Here is a 17,087-nt window from a genome sequence, read left to right as displayed (position 1 = left end):
TGTGTACATATTTAATTTCTTTCAGGCCCTGACTGCTCACTTACAGCTAATGCGTCATTTTGGGAAAGGGAAGAATATGACGTTCCGATGCTTGCCCGCGCCTCCCACAAGGCTGTTGTTAGTGACAATGTCATGTGGGTTATTGGAGGTTATGTGTTCAATTACTCGGAGTACCAGATGGTTGCAGCGTAAGTAGAGCAAATCCATGCTTAGCTGGGATAAATTGCTTCATTGATATGAAGTTAAACTGCTAAAATTAATTCTGTCTTTGTTCTTCCTGTCATTGTTTTACTGAAGATGTGTCCACTAAATTCAATTCCTTCAATGTTATTCTGAATATTATACTGTTCTACTGAAAGTTAGTCACACCTACAAAACTTTGCTACAACTATTAGTCCTGCACTATTCTCTTGCCCGTATATTTTTTTTTGCAGAATAGATTTGTGTGTTTTATATTACAGGAACCAATGTGGCTCTAGGTTATTTCAGTAGCCATCTTCTGAGGAAAATAATAGGCCTGAAATCTCTGATGCGGTTTTCCCGCCTGCTGTCCTCCATACCTTGTGTATCTTGACCAATCAACGCTCCAGGTTGAAAGTACTTCAGACAGTAATTTAATAGGTTTGAAGTATCTCAGAGATATTTAAAGACTATTAAAATTGAAGTAAAATTTAAATGTTAAAATGCAAATAATTAAAAAAGCATAAAACAAAATGAAGATAATTTATTTTTTTTTTAGCTCCATCAATGCTATTTCTTTTCTTTACAAAGGGGAATATCTTCCAGAGCAGAGTGCAAATGATAGCTTTCCTGAATGAGTGGAAGAATCTTGGAATGATTGGGTTAACATAAACCTGGGGAATCACTGATGTTTAAATAGTGAAACAGTTACTCAACACAAACTGGCCTGTTTCCTCCCAGATACCGTTCCTAAATACCATTCTTGAGATGGCATTGCTTTCTAGTTTTAAATGGTTTGTTGGTAATGCTGTATCCTCCAGACACACAAAGATGCTGGAATCTGGAGCAGCTAACAATTTGCTGGAGGACACGGCGAGTTCCTCCAGCAGATTGTTTGATATAACAGTAATAACATTTGCTGATTTAGTTAATGTATTGACTTGTATCTTTTAAGTGATACTTGGAATATACAAGGGATATCTAAACATAGACATAGAAAGCCTACAGCACAATACAGGCCCTTCGGCCCACTATGCTGTGCCAAACATGTACTTAATTAAGAAATTACCTCCGGTTACTCATAGCCCTCTGTTTTTCTAAGCTTCATGTACTTATCCAGGAGCCTCTTAAAAGACCCAATTAATTGTCTGCACCTCCACCATCGTCACCGTCACACACACACCTCGCTCTGCGTTCTTTAAAAATAAATAAATAAATAATCACCACTGACATCTCTTCTGTACCTGCTTCCAACCACCTTAAAACTGTGTCCTCTCGTGTTAGCCATTTCAGCCTTGGGAAAAAGCCTCTGACTATCCACATAATAAGTGCCTCCCATCATCTTATACACCTCTATCAGGTCACCTCTCATCCTCCATCGCTCCAAGGAGAAAATGCCAAGTTCCCTTAACCTATTCTCATAGGCATGCTCCCCAGGCAACATCCAGGCAACATCATTGTAAATCTCCTCTGCACCCTTTCTATAGTTTCCACATTCCTTCTGTAGTGAGGCAACCAGAACTGAGCACAGTACTCCAAGTGGGTTCTGACCAGGGTCCTATATAGCTGTAACATTACCTCTTGGCTCTTGAACTCAATCCCACAATTGATGAAGGCCAATACACCGTATGCCTTCTTAACCAGAGAGTCAACCTGCGCAGCAGCTTTAAGTGTCCTATGGACTGACCCTAGGATCCCTCTGCTCTTCCAGACTGCCAGGAGTCATGCCATTAATACTATATTCTGCTATCATATTTGATCTACCAAAATGAACCACCTCACACTTATCTGGGTTGAACTCCACCTGCCACTTCTCAGCCCAGTTTTGCATCCTATCAGTGTCCCGCAGTAACCTCTGACAGCTGTTTACACTATCCACAACACCCCCAACCTTTGTGTCATCAGCGAAGTTACTAACCCATCCCTCCACTTCCTCATCCAGGTCACTGATAAAAATCACGAAGAGAGGGGATCCCAGAACAGATCCCTGAGGCACACCACTGGTCACCAACCTCCATGCAGATTATGACCCACCTACAACCACTCTTTGCCTTCTGAGGGCAAGCCAGTTCTGGATCCACAAAGCAATGTCCCCTTGGATCCCATGCCTCCTTACTTTCTCAATTAGCCCTGCATGGGCTGCCTTATCATATGCCTTGCTGAAATCCATCTACTGCTCTACCTTCATTAATGTGTTTAGTCACATCCTCAGAAAATTTGACAAAACCTTGCTTGACTATTCCTAATCATATTATGCCTCTCCAACTGTTCATTAAATCATGCCTCTCAGGTTCTACTTCGTCAACTTACCAACCATTGAAGTAAATCTCACTGGTCTATAATTTCTGGGGCTATCTCTACTCCCTTCTTGAATAAGGGAACAACGTCTTCAACCCTCTAATCCTATGGAATCTCTTCCTTCCCCATTGATGATGCAAAGATCATTGCCAGAGGCTCAGCAATCTCCTCCCTTGCTTCCCACAGTAGCCTGGGGTGTATCTCGCCTGGTCCCGGTGATTTTTCCAACTTGATGTTTTACAAAAGCTCCAGCACAGCCTCTTTTTTAATGTCTATATGCTCAAGCTTTTCAGTCCGCTGTAAGTCATCCTTGCGATCCCAAGGTCCTTTTCCATAGTGAATACTGAAGCAAAGTATTCATTAAATACATCTGCTACCTCCTTGGGTTTCATTCACACTTTTCTACTGTCACACTTGATTTGTCCTATTCTTTCATGTCTTATCCTCTTGATCTCACATACTGGTCCTGTTCGCCAAGGTCTTCTCCTGGCCTCTTCTGGCTCTCCTAATTTCATTCTTAAGTTCCTTCCTGCTAGCCTTGTAATTTTCTAGATCTGTCATTAGCTAGTTTTTTGAACCCTTCGTAAGGTTTTTTTCTTGACTAGATTTTCAACTGCCTTTGTACACCATGGTTCCTGTACCCTACCATTCGTTCCCTGTCTCATTGAAAGTACCTGTGCAGAATGCCACACAAATATCCCCTGAACATTTGCCACATTTCTGCTGTACATTTCCCTGAGAACATCTGTTCCCAATTTATGCTTCTAAGTTCCTGCCTGATAGCATCATATTTCCCCTTACTCTAATTAAACGCTTTCCTAATTGTCTGTTCCTATCCCTCTCCAATGCTGTGGTAAGGGAGTTAGAATTATGATCAGTATCTCCAAAATGCTCTCCTACTGACAGACCTGACACCTGACCAGGTTCATTTCCCAGTACCAGATCGAGTACAGTCTCTCCTCTTGTAGGAGTACGTACTGTGTCAGGAAACCTTCCTGAACACATCTAATATACTCCACTCCATCTAAACCCCTCGCTGTAGGGAGATGCCAGTCAATATTGGGGAAATTAAAATCTCCTATCACGACAACCCTGTTATTACTGTGCTGTTCCAGAATCTGTCTCCCTATCTGCCCTGTTACTATTGGGTGGTCTATTAAAAAAAACATCCAGTAGAGTTATTGAACCCTTCCTGTTTCTAACTTCCATCCACAGAGAGTCAGTGGAGAATCCCTCCATGACTTCCTCCTTTTCCGTAGCTGTGACTCTACCGCTAATCAGCAATGCCTCGCCTCCACCTCTTTTTCCTCCCTCCCTGTCCTTTCTGAAACATCTAAAGCCTGGTACAGGGGTACAGACAGCATTTGCTACACAGACGTGCTAAAATTCCTGCTTCATTCACATGTGTTGAGCTTGCCTGATCAACATAGTTTTTTGCTTTGTCCAATTAAACCTTTTCCAGACTCTGACGGAGTGTGAGACCTTAATTGGGTGTCCCCTGCTGGACCTGCAGGAATTCTAATAATTGTGCCTTGATTTGCGTTATGTAAACAAGTGATGTTGTTTCACATTGAACTCCCAAACAGTTGTATCTTGAAAACGTATGTTCTTATTCCTGTCTCCTTTTATTGTTCCAGATCTTTAAGAATGTGCTATCTATTGTATAAGAAAATCAGTTAGGGCTTTTAGTGGTGGCAATGCCTGCCTGAACAACACTTGGTTTTTTGTTGTCCATAGGTATGATTTAAGAGAACTCAAATGGCATAAATTGAAGAAATCAGCAGACCGAGTCATTGGGCGATATGGGCACTCTGTGGCTTTGTATAAGGTAATGCTTTTTAACCCCTGAGCACTGATGCAGAGTTTTCTTTTAGCTACATAGTTTGGCTCTGGTAATTCTTTTGATGCTGCATTTAACTTGCCTACAGGGTTTGCTTGTGTATTGTCTGAATGGATGGGGAGAGGAGCTTTTTTGATTCATTTGCTGCCTATTTGGTGTGCATGCAAAGATTGTTTGGGTCAACAACGAGTTTGAGAAGGCATTGTTTTTGAGAAGGACAAGGGGTTTAATTTACATTTTGCTTCCTTTCTGAGGAGGAGAGGGAAGTGCTCATGTGCCTCATTCTGTGATGCAGAGGGTTGCTCACTCCATCTTTTGCAAGATTGGGAGTGGTGAGGCTGAGGGCTCCTACCTTCTCTCAGTTCCTACCCTGTTTGCATGAAGTGCTGTCTGGTGCCTCAACTACCTGGGTTTTATTTTCTTTGAGTTATACAGCATGGAAACAGGCCCTTCAGTCAAACTTGCCCATACAGATCAATGTGCTGATTTGAGCTGGCCCACATCACTTTAAACCTTTCGTATCCCTAAACTTGTTTTTTTAAACATTGTAATTGCACTCACCTCTACCACTTCTGGCAGTTTGTTCTGTATTTACATCATCCTCAATGTGGAAAAACTTGTCCCTCATTCCCCCATTAAATCTGTCTCCTCTCACTTTAAACTGATGGCCTTGAGTTTAGATGCTCCTACCCTCACAAAAAGACTGAATATCTACCCTATCCCCATCATGACTTAATAAAAATCATCTTCAGCCTCCTTTTTATGTTCTGCCTGCACCTCTTTCTTTGAAAGTAAGGGGACTTGACTACATTCAGAATCATGAGAGATTCTGCAGATGCTAGAAATCTGGAGCAACATACATAACATGCTGGAGGAGCTCAGCAGGTCAGACAGCATCTATGGAAATAAATCTACAGCCAATGTTTAGGGCTGAGGCCCTACATCAGGCAGGACCTTTTTGTTCATTTCCATAGGTGTTGCTTGACCTGCTGAGTTCCTCCAACATTTTGTGTGTGTTGCTTTTGTTGCATCCGGCCTGTCTTGGGAATGCAGAAGAGGTGTCCATAAGATTTAGGAGCAGAATTAGGCTATTAGGCCCATTGAGTCTGCTCTGCCATTCAGTCACGGCTGATCATTTTTTTCTCCTCCTCAACCCCAGTTCCCAGCCTTCTTCCCGTAACCTTTGATGTCATGCCCAGTCAAGAACCTTATCAATCTCTGCCTTAAATACACCCAACAACCTGGCCTCCACAGCTGCATGTGGAACAAATTTACCACCCTTTGGCTAAAGAAATTTCTCTGCATCACTGTATTGAAAGGCGCCCCTCTATCCTGAAGCTGTGCCCTCTTGTTCTAGACTCTCTCACCATGGGAAACATCCTTTCCACATCTACTCTGTCTAGGCCTTTAAACTTTTAAAAGGTTTCAATGAGATTCTCCCTCACCTTTCTGAATTCCAGTGAGAGTCAGAGACATGTTTGCACTCTGCCTTTTTATGTGTAATCTCTGGACAAATGCAGGTCCTGTAGGGCAGCCTAATCCTCCAAAACACCTGAATGTGTAGAGGATGACCAAGGCATCTGTGATTCTTGCTTGTCTATTCAGAATGGTTTGCTAAGCCCTCCTATTCCTAGAAGGTAATGTAGAAATATTATTTTTACTGCTGTTTTACTGATTTTCTTTGGTATTTTATTCGCATGATGCAGTCAACGTGGTTTCATTCTAAAGAACAGAAAGTCCTATGTTTTATTACCAAACTGCATTGCATTAACTTTTATGAGTATGACTATTTTAAATGTATGTGCATAAACATAACCAATTGTCATCTTCAATTTTGAATTTTTAGGATAAAATTTACATGTATGGAGGTAAAATTGATTCAACAGGAAATATCACGAACCAGCTGTGGGTGTTTCACATTCACAATCAGTCATGGGTGCAACTGAGTCCAAAGGCAAAGCAGCAATATGCAGTGGTGGGCCACTCTGCACATATAGTAATGTTGAAAGATGGTAGTGTTGTGATGTTGGTCATCTTCGGCTACTGTCCACTGTATGGATATGTCAGCAAGATACAAGCATATAATCTTGGTGAGTATTGGTAAGAAGGGAATAGTTTTTATTCTCGTTCAGGTAGCTTTGAATGATCCTATCCATAATCTTTGTAACTAATGAGCAGAGTGTGTATTTGAAAGAAATTGTATTTCTGCTATTGTCATCTTCTGTTGGCTAAATACAGCAGAATGTTTCATCTGGCAGAGGTAATCATCAATGCAGATGAACTCAGATTCATGAATACCAATTACTATGAGATTTTATACAGCAATTTATGTTTGATAATAACTGTTTTGCATTTGTTGGGAAGGAGTATAAATATTGTAAGATTGATGATCTAGTTTTCCAGTTTAGCAGAATGCCACTTAAACTTTGCTTCTCTAGCATAAATGGTAGGATATCCCTACCAACTTACAGTTGATCTCATAAAGATGAAGAAGATCTTTATGCACAGCAGTGTAGCGGTTAACATAGCTATTACAATTCTGGACATTTGAGTTCAGAGTTCAGTTCTCCTTGTGAATGTGTGGGTTTCCTTTGGGTGCTCTGGTTTCCTCCCACATTCCAGAGATGCACTAGTTAGTAGAATAATAGGCCATTGTAACTTGTCCAGTGATTTGCCGGGGTTAATTAGATGGGTGGCAGTGTTGTGCGGCTTGCTGGGCTGGAAGGGCAGTTCCATTTTCTGTCTATAAACAACTAAACAATCTATCCTGTGTCCAACGTATTAATATAATTACTCAGAAGGGAAGTCAGTGGTTATATTTCATTAGGTGTTTGGAGAGATTTCATGTATCGCCAAAGACCCTAGAAATTTTCAACAGATGTACCATGGGGAGCATTCTGACTGGTTGCATCACCATCTGATGTTGAGGGGCCACTGCACAGTTCTGAAAAAGCTGCAGATGGTTGTGGACTAAGCTGGCTTCATCACAGGCACTAGCCTCCCCAGCATCAAGGACATCTTCAATTGGCAATGCTTTAGAAAGGTGGCATCTATCGTTAAGGATTCCCATCACCCAGGCAGGACATGACCTCTTCTCAGTGTTACTGCCAAGGAGGAGGTACAGGAGAATGAAGACACACATTCAACGTTTTAGTAACAGGTTCTACCTTTCCTTCACCATCGGATTTTTGAATGGACATTGAACCAACCCATGAACTCTACTTCATTATTTCTGTGCTCTCTTTTTGCAATATATAATACTACATCTTGTAATTTGAATATTGTTAATGTTTTGCATTGTAGTGCTGTTGCAAAACATTGCTAACAACATGCATCAGTCATGGTAAACCTACCTCTGATTTTGATTCAGAAGAGGCCATTGATTTGTTGATTTTTTTTTAAATATCTAGAAATCTATCAGTCTCTTTTGTAATAATTCCATGAGCAGGTCTCAACAACTTTCTGTGCAAGAGAATTCTGCTCATGCTGCACTCTTTGAGTAGCCATATAAAACTTCAGTTGGGCTATATTTGGAGTATGGTGTGCAGTACTGGTCACTGCAGTACAGGAACTATGTGGGGTTCTTAGGTACCTGATTTCTGACTTCCGCCAGAATAATTTCCGTTACTTGAACAGCTGTAATGTGAATGTTAATAGTGCCATTTGGTTTTGGTAACCATTTAGAAAAGACAACAGTGGTGTGCAGACTTAACCTTGGCTGGTTTGGCTCCACCCAATTGGACTTGGAGCCAATTTATAGATAATAGGTATCAGGAGGAACAGCAGACTGAAGCCATGATTCTTGTGTGGTATGATTAGACATGCTGCTAGGCTGTTTGACCATTATTCCTTTGTATTCCCATGTTCAGCTGCAGTTATTTGCTCAGAGTCAGATTCAGCTAGATTGTGACTGCCTCACTTAGAGTGAATTTTTTTTAACTTTCTGTGTAAAATTGAGGAATACTGTGTCTCGAGTCGTTATTGAATCAGTCTTTTCTGAAGCCTGCAGAGAGTGAATGTGAGGATAGGTACCCCATGAAGAAACTCATGGCTGAAAAAATTGGCTTGCTGCTGTGCTCTCTGATCCCTTGAATTGTCTAAAGCCAGCAACTGAACACTGACATCCTTGGTCTTTCGATGTACACCAAGTGCTAAATTGGTACAGTTCTTACCAACACCTTGTTCATTTGAAATTACTATGTTTCCCTAGCCATCACTGATGAAATTTTGTGTAACTAATTTGTATTGAGCTGGTCTGTGAGCGTGATTCCATTTGTGAATGTGAAACATTTGACATTTATACAATTTTCATGGGTCTGTGAGAAGGCAGGAGAAAGGGCATTTCGTGAGAGGATGTTTCTTATGGTAAGAGGGTCTAAGACCAGAGGACATAGCCTCAGAATAGACTGGCACACTTTTAGAATGGAGGTAAGGAGAAATTTCTTTAACCAGAGAGTGCTTCTGTGAAATCTGTTGCCACAGTTAGCTGTGGTGACCAAGTCTTTAGGTATATTTAAAGCAGGAGTTGATAGATTCTTCATTACTCAGGGTGTGAAGGGATAAAGGGAGAAGGCATTGCGGCTGAGAGGGAAAATGGATCAGCCGTGATGAAATGGCAGAGCAGACTCGATGGGCCAAATGGCCTAATTCTCTGATATCTTATAGACTTCATCTTGTTGCAGCTTTAAGTAGAAGAGATGCAAATGAACTAACTTGTAAAACTGATTCCTTTCTTTTGAATAGGTAAAAATACATGGAGTATACTGCAAACAAACGGGGCCTTGGTTCAAGGAGGCTATGGTCACAGCAGTGTTTATGACTATAAGACACGAGCTATTTACATACATGGAGGATATAAAGCTGTCAGTGCAAATAAATATGGCCTCAGGGATGACCTGTACAAGTATGATGTGGATAAATGCAGTTGGTAGGTGTTTTCCAGGAATTTTTTACATTGTAGACAAAATTAATATTTTTACCCCTGATTTTGACTGAAGAACATTTATTTTACATCCAATATTATTACATTTTTCTCCTGAAGGCAAACAATTTTGCATTTAAAGTCATGTAAAAAAAACTGAGCACACTTTATGGCTTGATAAATGGGTAGAAAAATGACATATAAGAGGGGCAAATTATATTAGTTTTATTCTAACCCAGTCAGCAGCAATTTATAATGTGTAAACATTTTATACTTAAATAGATAATGACATGCAGCAGTTAATGAAACAGCTGCAGCAACTGAAAAATGAATTGTAGCTTGAGAAAAGGGGGACTAAAAGCACAGGATAGGAATAAGCCAATGAATTGGCTGATAGTTTTCTTCAAATTTCGAATTCGGGTTTATTTAACGACTGAATTTACTCCTATCCTCAGTTGTCATGTGAATGTGATAAGGGAGCTATTGTGGTCTTCGTGGGGTGATATGTAAGCAGGAGCAGTGAGCAATTTTGAAGGAACTGTTCCCTTTTTGGAGTGCAGGTGGAAAACAAGTGTTTGATTAATTTTAGGAACTTCCAGAGGATGTTCCAGTGTTCAGTGGTACATTCATTTGAGAAAGAAGCTCCCAGAAACATCAATGTTTGTTTACTCTTCAGAAATATTTGCATTTTTGCACGTTATAAGTTTGAATCTCATTGAAACCAATCTGATATTGAAAAGTCTAGATAGAGTGGACTCGGAGAGGGTGTTTCCAATAGTGGGGGAATTTAGGACTAAAGGGTACGGTCTCAGAATAGAAGTAAGTTCCATTAGGACAGAGATCAAGAGGAATTTCTTTAGCCAGTGAGTGGTGAATCTGTCATTGGGTATATTTAAAGCAGTTGAGCAGTTCTTGATTAGTAAGGGTATCAAAGATTACATGGAGAAGGCAGGAAAATGGGGTTGAGAAGAATAATAAATCATGACGGAATGGTGGAGCAGATTCGATGGGCCAAATAGCCTAATTGTACTCTGATGTCTTATGGTCTTATTTAAGATTTTAAAAAAATTGAGTAAATAAAATGTTTTTCTATATTTTTAAAGGGTAATTTTGAAGGACAGAGGCTTCTTCCGTTATCTTCATACGGCCATTATTATAAGTGGGACGATGTTAGTATTTGGTGGTAACACTCACAATGACACTTCAATGAGCCATGGGGCTAAGTGCTTCTCCTCAGACTTCATGGCTTATGATTTGGGTAAGTTGCCATTAACTTGTTTCATATTATGCGGGACATTGATGCAAGAACACCCTTTGTAAAACATGTACATATGGAGATGGGCTATCTTGGAGTTGCAAAAAACTCATTGGACTATGTTTCCTATTGTATTCTTCATGTGTGCTCCAGTTTCTTAGAATATAGAACATTATAGCACCATTTGGCCAATGATGTTGTGCCTACCTTTTAACCTACTCTAACATCAAACTAATCTTACTACCGAGTCCTCCATTTTTCTATCACCCATTACCTATCAAAGAATTTCTTGTTTACTTTCTCATGCCACAAAATTTTCTGGAAAGGATAAAAAGTTCTTGGGTGAAGAAACTAAAGATGGTTTTACTATGTGCATTGCCTACTTGTGTTTATCATTTCCCCTGTGCTGGTGAGACCTGTCTGAAACTAGCTGACAAAGTACATTTAGGATCAAACCTTAGTTCTGCTTTGTGAACTGATCATCCCATTTCCTTTACAAAATGTACCATTGTGTCTGGTTAGTTTTACCTATTCAAAATATTTGTCTCTCCATTGTGGGTGCTGATTTCACTAAACAGTGAAATGCTTGAATTCTCTTCTTCCTAAGCTGTAAAGTCATCAGGTTTTCCATGCAGTGAATAATAGAAGGTTCAATAATATCATTTTTTTTATGTTTAAGCTGTTAATTCACTTGCCAATTGTGGAGTTAAATGTTAAAAATTGTTTAGAAATATAATTATCAAACTTTTTGCATGTTCAGACATTTTGGAACTTGGATAACATTGGATCAATCAAATAATGAGAAGCATTTGTGTATTGATTTCATGCTAAGTATTAGAACTAACTCAGCAATTTTTGCAATTTGAATGTCTTTTACTAATTTATCCTTAAATCCAGGAGTTGCTAATTCCTGCCCTAGAAAGTCATGAGAATATGTCCTTTACCTTTGTGCTACTTTTCATTGAACCAGCACAGCTACTGCTTCCTTGACCCTGGACCATTTGAGGAAAATGGAGTTTGGTTTTAATATTACATCCTAAGGACAACATTTGAGAAATTTATTTATTCTAAATGTGTACTTCAGTTTAATCACTTGGAGCCTTGCATTAAAGTGAGATTAGAGGAAATGTTTCCTTATTGATTGGCAACCATAGTTGACTATTGCTTGATATTGTTTGTGGTTCAGACCAAGCTCAGGGCAAGAGGAGAACAATAGAAATCGAAGTGTGCAAAAGTACCCAAAGGGTCTGTTACGAATATTTGAGCTAAAATGAAAACTATACAGCACAATTTTTCATGTATTCAGTTTTTGTTTCTGCAACTTTAAACCTCACGCCTCAAACATATATGTTGGTGTTTTTTCACCTACCTTCTATTTTCATGGGCAGCATACGCCATGTCAATGGGGAGATCAGGTCTTAAAGGGAATTGAGAGTTATTTGTACATGGAATTGGAAGCATGAACTGTCTTGGCTCCTCATGTGTCCTACATTGTTTGGCAAGAGTTTGGTTGCTTGCTTCTATTTCAAAAGTGTAAGGGTTCAAGCTGCACTGCATAGGTTTGATGACATCTTGGTGAATTACTAAAGGTGTGGTTAACTGTCAGGGATTGCAACCTTTGTGACTGGTGAATATGATGATAGATCATGAGCGCTGCTGAAAGTCTTGGGCATGTGTTCCCTCTTCAGTAATACACTGTTGTGGCCACTTTATTAGGTACCTCCTGTAGAATATATTCATAGTTCTTGCCGCTGTTGCCCATCCACTTCACGGTTCTGTACCCCACTGTGGCAAAATGTGGTCATTTCAGAATCAGAACCAGATTCAGGTTTAACATCACCAGCATATTTTGTGAAATTTGTTAATTCAGCGGCAGCAGTACATTGCAATGCATAATATAGGAAAAAAAGTAAATCAATTACAGTAAATATGTTAACGTATATTAAAGAGTTAAATTAAAAATAGTGCTAAAACATAAATAATATTAAAAAAGGAGGTAGTGTTACATACACAAAATGCTGCAAGAACTCAGTAGACCAGGTAGCATCTATGGAAAAGAGTACAGTCGACATTTCAGGCCGTGACCCTTTGGCAGGACTAGAGAAAGAAAGATGAGGAGCAGAGTTAAAAGGTGGGGAAGGAGAAGCACAAGGTGATAGGTGAAACCAGGAGTGGGAGGTAAAGAGCTGAGAAGTTGTTGGTGGAAGAGGTAGTGTTGGAGAAGGAGGAGTCTGATAGGAGAGGACTGAAAGCTATGGAGGAATGAAAAGGCGGGTGGAGCACCAGAGGGAGGCAATGGGCAGGCAAGGAGATAAGTTGAGAGAGGGAAAAGGGGGTGAGGAATGGAGAAGGAGGGAGGGAGGAACCATTACTGGAAGTTAGAAAAAAAATCTATGTTCATGCCATCAGGTTGGAGACCACCCAGATGGAATATAAGGTGGTGTTCCTCTAACCTGAGCGTGGCCTTGTCATGACAGTAGAGGAGGCCATGAATAGCCATATCAGAATGGGAAGTGGCTCATCGCGACAGTCGAGGAGGCCGTGGATGCCGTCGTGACTGTAGGTTGGAGGAACAACAACTTGTATTCCGTCCAACATGACAACATGAACATGGATTTCTTGAACTTTCAGTAATGTGTGAAAATCCCAGGAGATCAGCAGTTTCTGAGATACTCAAACACCTTGTCTAGCAGCAACAATCATTCCATAGTCAAAGTCATTTTGATCGCATTTTTTCCCCATTCTGATGTTTGGTCTGAACAACAACTGAACGTCTTGACCATGTCCACGTGCTTTTTTGCATTGAGTTTTGCCACACGATTGGCTAATTAGATATTTGTATTAATGAGCAGGTGTACAATGTACCTAATAAAGTGGCCAGGGAGTGTACACGATTTCACAGTTGTTGTCGGTCTATACAATCTGAGTTGTATTTAGTTATTTAGAGATACAGCAGAGTAACAGCCATTTCAGCTCAATGAGCCTTCACCCCCTAGATACACCCATGTGACCAATTAGCTTATTAACCTGTATGTCTTTGGAATTGAATTGTTTTGATTACATTATTTATTTTATTCATCTGTAAAAATGTTCCACAAGTGTAATCACATGTGGGAAAAATGCTTAAAAATGTATGAAGTACTTTATGATGTTTTCATCTGAGAAACTGTTATCAAGTTATATCTTTCCTTGAAATGAAGAAGCACAGTACAGGCAGTTTGTAATAGCCCCAGTAAATAGAATCCATTCTTGCAATAGATCCGCTTTATATTTTGAGTCAAAGCAATGATTCATTGTGTAATTTACAAAAGTAGAAAATGCTGTAGATCTGCAGATCATTCAATGTCTGAAACAGCAGCTTCAATTTGTATTTATATAGTCCCTATAAAACTTCCAAAGGCAAAGGCGGTATGATCAAATAAAATTTGACACTAACACTGGACAACAAGGAAAAGCTTGATCAATTTCAGTGCAGCAGGTTGACATGTTAGAGGTATATAAGGTCATGAAGGTCATAGGTAGAGCAAAATTGAATCTTGTTTTTCCTAGGATGGGAGGAGAACAGGAGGGCATAGTCTTAAGCTCAGAGGTGGGAGATTGAAAAGGGAGGGTATAGATTTCAAATCAGGGCTGAGAGGTTTAAAAGGGATATCAGGGTCAGCTTCATATGAAGGATGTTGCTTATTTGGAATGAGATGCCCGAAGTGGTGGTTGTGGCATTCACTTCAGATAAATTCAGAAGCCAGCTAGGTAAGTACATGGATAGAATAGATTTGGAGGTTGACAAGCTAAATGCTGGTTAACACAGATGGCATGGACAGTGTTGGGCTGAAAGGCGTTATTCCATACTTGATGACTCTGATTAAATTGTTGTGTTTCAAGAACAGTCTTAATGGATGAATCAAGAGGTAGAGATGAAAGCAGATTCCAGATCTTTGGGCTTTGGCAGCTGAGGGCACTCTAGCTATTGTGGAGCAATAAAGACCAAATACACTAAATGCCTGATGTAGAGGAAGATGTAGATCTCAAAGAACTGTATGAGATATCAGAGAGGTGTAGTGAGGCCATGAATTATTTGAATGCCCATAATGTGAATTCAAAATCCAGAACGTGCTCAGGGGGATGTCAACATTGAGCAGAAGCTCAAAGTTCTTTCGACATAACAAGTGGACTGAGCTCTAAGTCATGGGATAAATTATGGGACACTGGCATGAATGAGTTGCATTTGTCCTGCCTGGAGCTAATGTGGGCAAGGATGTGAAGCAACGCAAGAGATGAGATGAGATCTTCTGAATATGTTGTGGTCGAGTTGGTGAAACTGTTTAGTTGAGCTTCTTGTTAACTGGGGAGAGGGGTGGATGAGAAACTGTATTTTGAGGGTAAACAATGTTTTGATCTTGCCAGAAGTTCAGTGAGGATTTTAAGGTGATCAGTCAAGTGCCATCTCATTATTGTCTCTTCATTCTTGAACTCAGATCCTCTGTGTTGTGGCAAAATCTGAGACTGCAAGTTACTGTGGGGAGGGTGGGGAAGTGACTTCCCTCCAGCAGATTGCTTGTTGCTCCAGGTTCCAGCAGTCTCCATACTTCCGAGATAACTTGTATTCCAACACTGTCCCATAATAATTCTTGGTTAGTGTGAAAGAGATTTTGTTGAAATGTAAAATTCATAGAAATTAATCTTATTTTATTCTGATGTACCACTTTACTCTCTTCCCTTTCATAATTGGTAATAAATTTGTTAAGATTGCTTAATTGCATTTTGAGTATTTGACTATTAGCCCTCTAGCATTCAATCAGAAATGGTTTCTGCTCAATTAAGCAGAAAGGTGTAGTTTAATTAATGCCCTGACTTTGCTGTGACCTAAAGAGAGCCATTTATGTGTATTTGAATTGTCCAGGAGAGGGCAGCATTGGCATTTAAATATATTGTATTCCCCTTCACTAAAGCCCAGATGTTCTCCATTTTGCTTCAGTCTCTTGTGCAGATCTTTTGTATGTTTGTTTCGGTCCATTGGACCAACAATTTTAGTATGACTTTAAAACAGATGATGCTAAGCGTGGAATATAAAGAAAATGTTTCAATTTATATAGTGTCTTTCAGGTCTTGAAAATATTCCAAAGCACCAAGTCACTTTTTGAAATGTCATTATCATTATAGTACAAGGCTGGCAGATTTAATTTAGAGGCTGAAGTTTTTTCAGCATATGCAGTATATCACCATTTTAAACTTAAAAGCACTTCATGCGATAAAACAAAAATCATGTGTATTAGAACATAGAACATGGAACAGCAGAGTACAGGAAGAGGCCCTTTGGCTCGCAATGTTGTGTTGAACACCATGTCCATATCCTTCCATTTTCCTCACATTTTTGTGCCTATCCAAATGTCTCTTTAAAGATCTCTGATATTTCTGCCTCCTCACATCTCCTTTGAAATTACCCCTCTACCTTAAATTCATGTCCTTTGGTATGAGACATTTGAACCCATGGAAAAAGGTATTGTCTGTCTACTCCAGAGTTTCCAAATTTTTTTTATGCCGTTGTCCAATATCATTAAGCAAGGAGTTTGCGGAATCCAGATTGGGAACCCCTGGTCTACTCTCTCTATGCCTCTCAGAATCTTATTAACCTCTATCAGGTCTCCCTCAGCCACTGCTGCTCTGGATAAAACAAACTAAGTTTGTCCAACCTCTCGTAGTACATCTTCTGATCCAGGCAACATCCTGGTAAACCTCTTCTGCACCCTCTTCAAAGCCTCAGCATTCTTCTTATAATGGGGTGACTAGAACTGTATGCAATACTCCAGATGTGGTCTAACTAGAGTTTTATAAATCTGTAGCATAACTCACTGACTTTTAAACTCACTGTCTCATGTAATAAAGGCAAGCATGCTATATGCCTTCTTCGCCACCCTATCAATCTGTGTAGCCATTTTCAGGGAGCTATGGACTTTTACTCCCTTATCCTTCTGCTATATGGATTCAAATTCATGGATAATTAGAGGGGTGGATGATTTTAGATGATAAAAGGGCAAGTTGAGGGTTCAGAGTGGAATTTCCAGAATTGGACTTTGACATCTGAAGGCATTAAGGGATTGACTACAATCTCAGTGCCTGGGAAGGAAAGTGTGTGACATTGCAAGTGGTCGTATGGATGTTGTGGCAATTCCATGGAGGAATTTAAGGAAAATGAACCTTAAAGAATTGATTTGGTGGATGAAGACAAAAATTGGAGATATTTGGAAATTCTTCATCGATTAAAGTCCTTAAACATAGTTATTTAAAAATTGAGCAGTTTATTTTATGTACATGCTTTTCCTGACAGCTTGACACCAAGAAATGTAATCTAGAATGTATAAATACAAACCAGAAATAAATTACTAGTAAAGCATAATGGGAGTATTGGTCTGTAAATGTGTTATTTTAATTTATCTAATTTAGAAATTTCATTTTTTCCAACCATGTTTTAAGTTTGTTTCATTTGTTTTGTAATTGTATATGCCAACAATTTACTGTGTTAATGTGAAAGTGAAGTGAGAATGCTATGATTCATGACACCTTCCTTCTTCTAAAGCATTATTTAACTTTGTTGT

At 39.6% G+C, this 17,087-nt stretch overlaps 1 protein-coding gene across 5 annotated transcripts in view; it reads left to right on the top strand.

The window, feature by feature from the left end:
• The window catches only part of atrn (attractin), a 398,356-nt gene that overhangs the window by 149,795 nt on the left and 231,474 nt on the right, over window positions 1-17,087 (top strand). For all 5 annotated transcript variants that reach the window (XM_059965719.1, XM_059965723.1, XM_059965720.1 and 2 more), the window contains exons 6-10: window positions 26-188; window positions 4,216-4,306; window positions 6,165-6,408; window positions 9,062-9,245; window positions 10,343-10,497. In XM_059965719.1, the coding sequence (XP_059821702.1) occupies window positions 26-188; window positions 4,216-4,306; window positions 6,165-6,408; window positions 9,062-9,245; window positions 10,343-10,497 (837 nt within the window). The remainder of the gene's footprint in view (window positions 1-25; window positions 189-4,215; window positions 4,307-6,164; window positions 6,409-9,061; window positions 9,246-10,342; window positions 10,498-17,087) is intronic.

The sequence above is a fragment of the Hypanus sabinus genome, chromosome 3 (assembly GCF_030144855.1).
Source record: "Hypanus sabinus isolate sHypSab1 chromosome 3, sHypSab1.hap1, whole genome shotgun sequence".
NCBI lineage: Eukaryota > Metazoa > Chordata > Chondrichthyes > Myliobatiformes > Dasyatidae > Hypanus > Hypanus sabinus.
The sequence above is the reverse complement of the archived record's forward strand: the minus strand, read 5'-3'. Positions and strand labels throughout refer to the sequence as shown.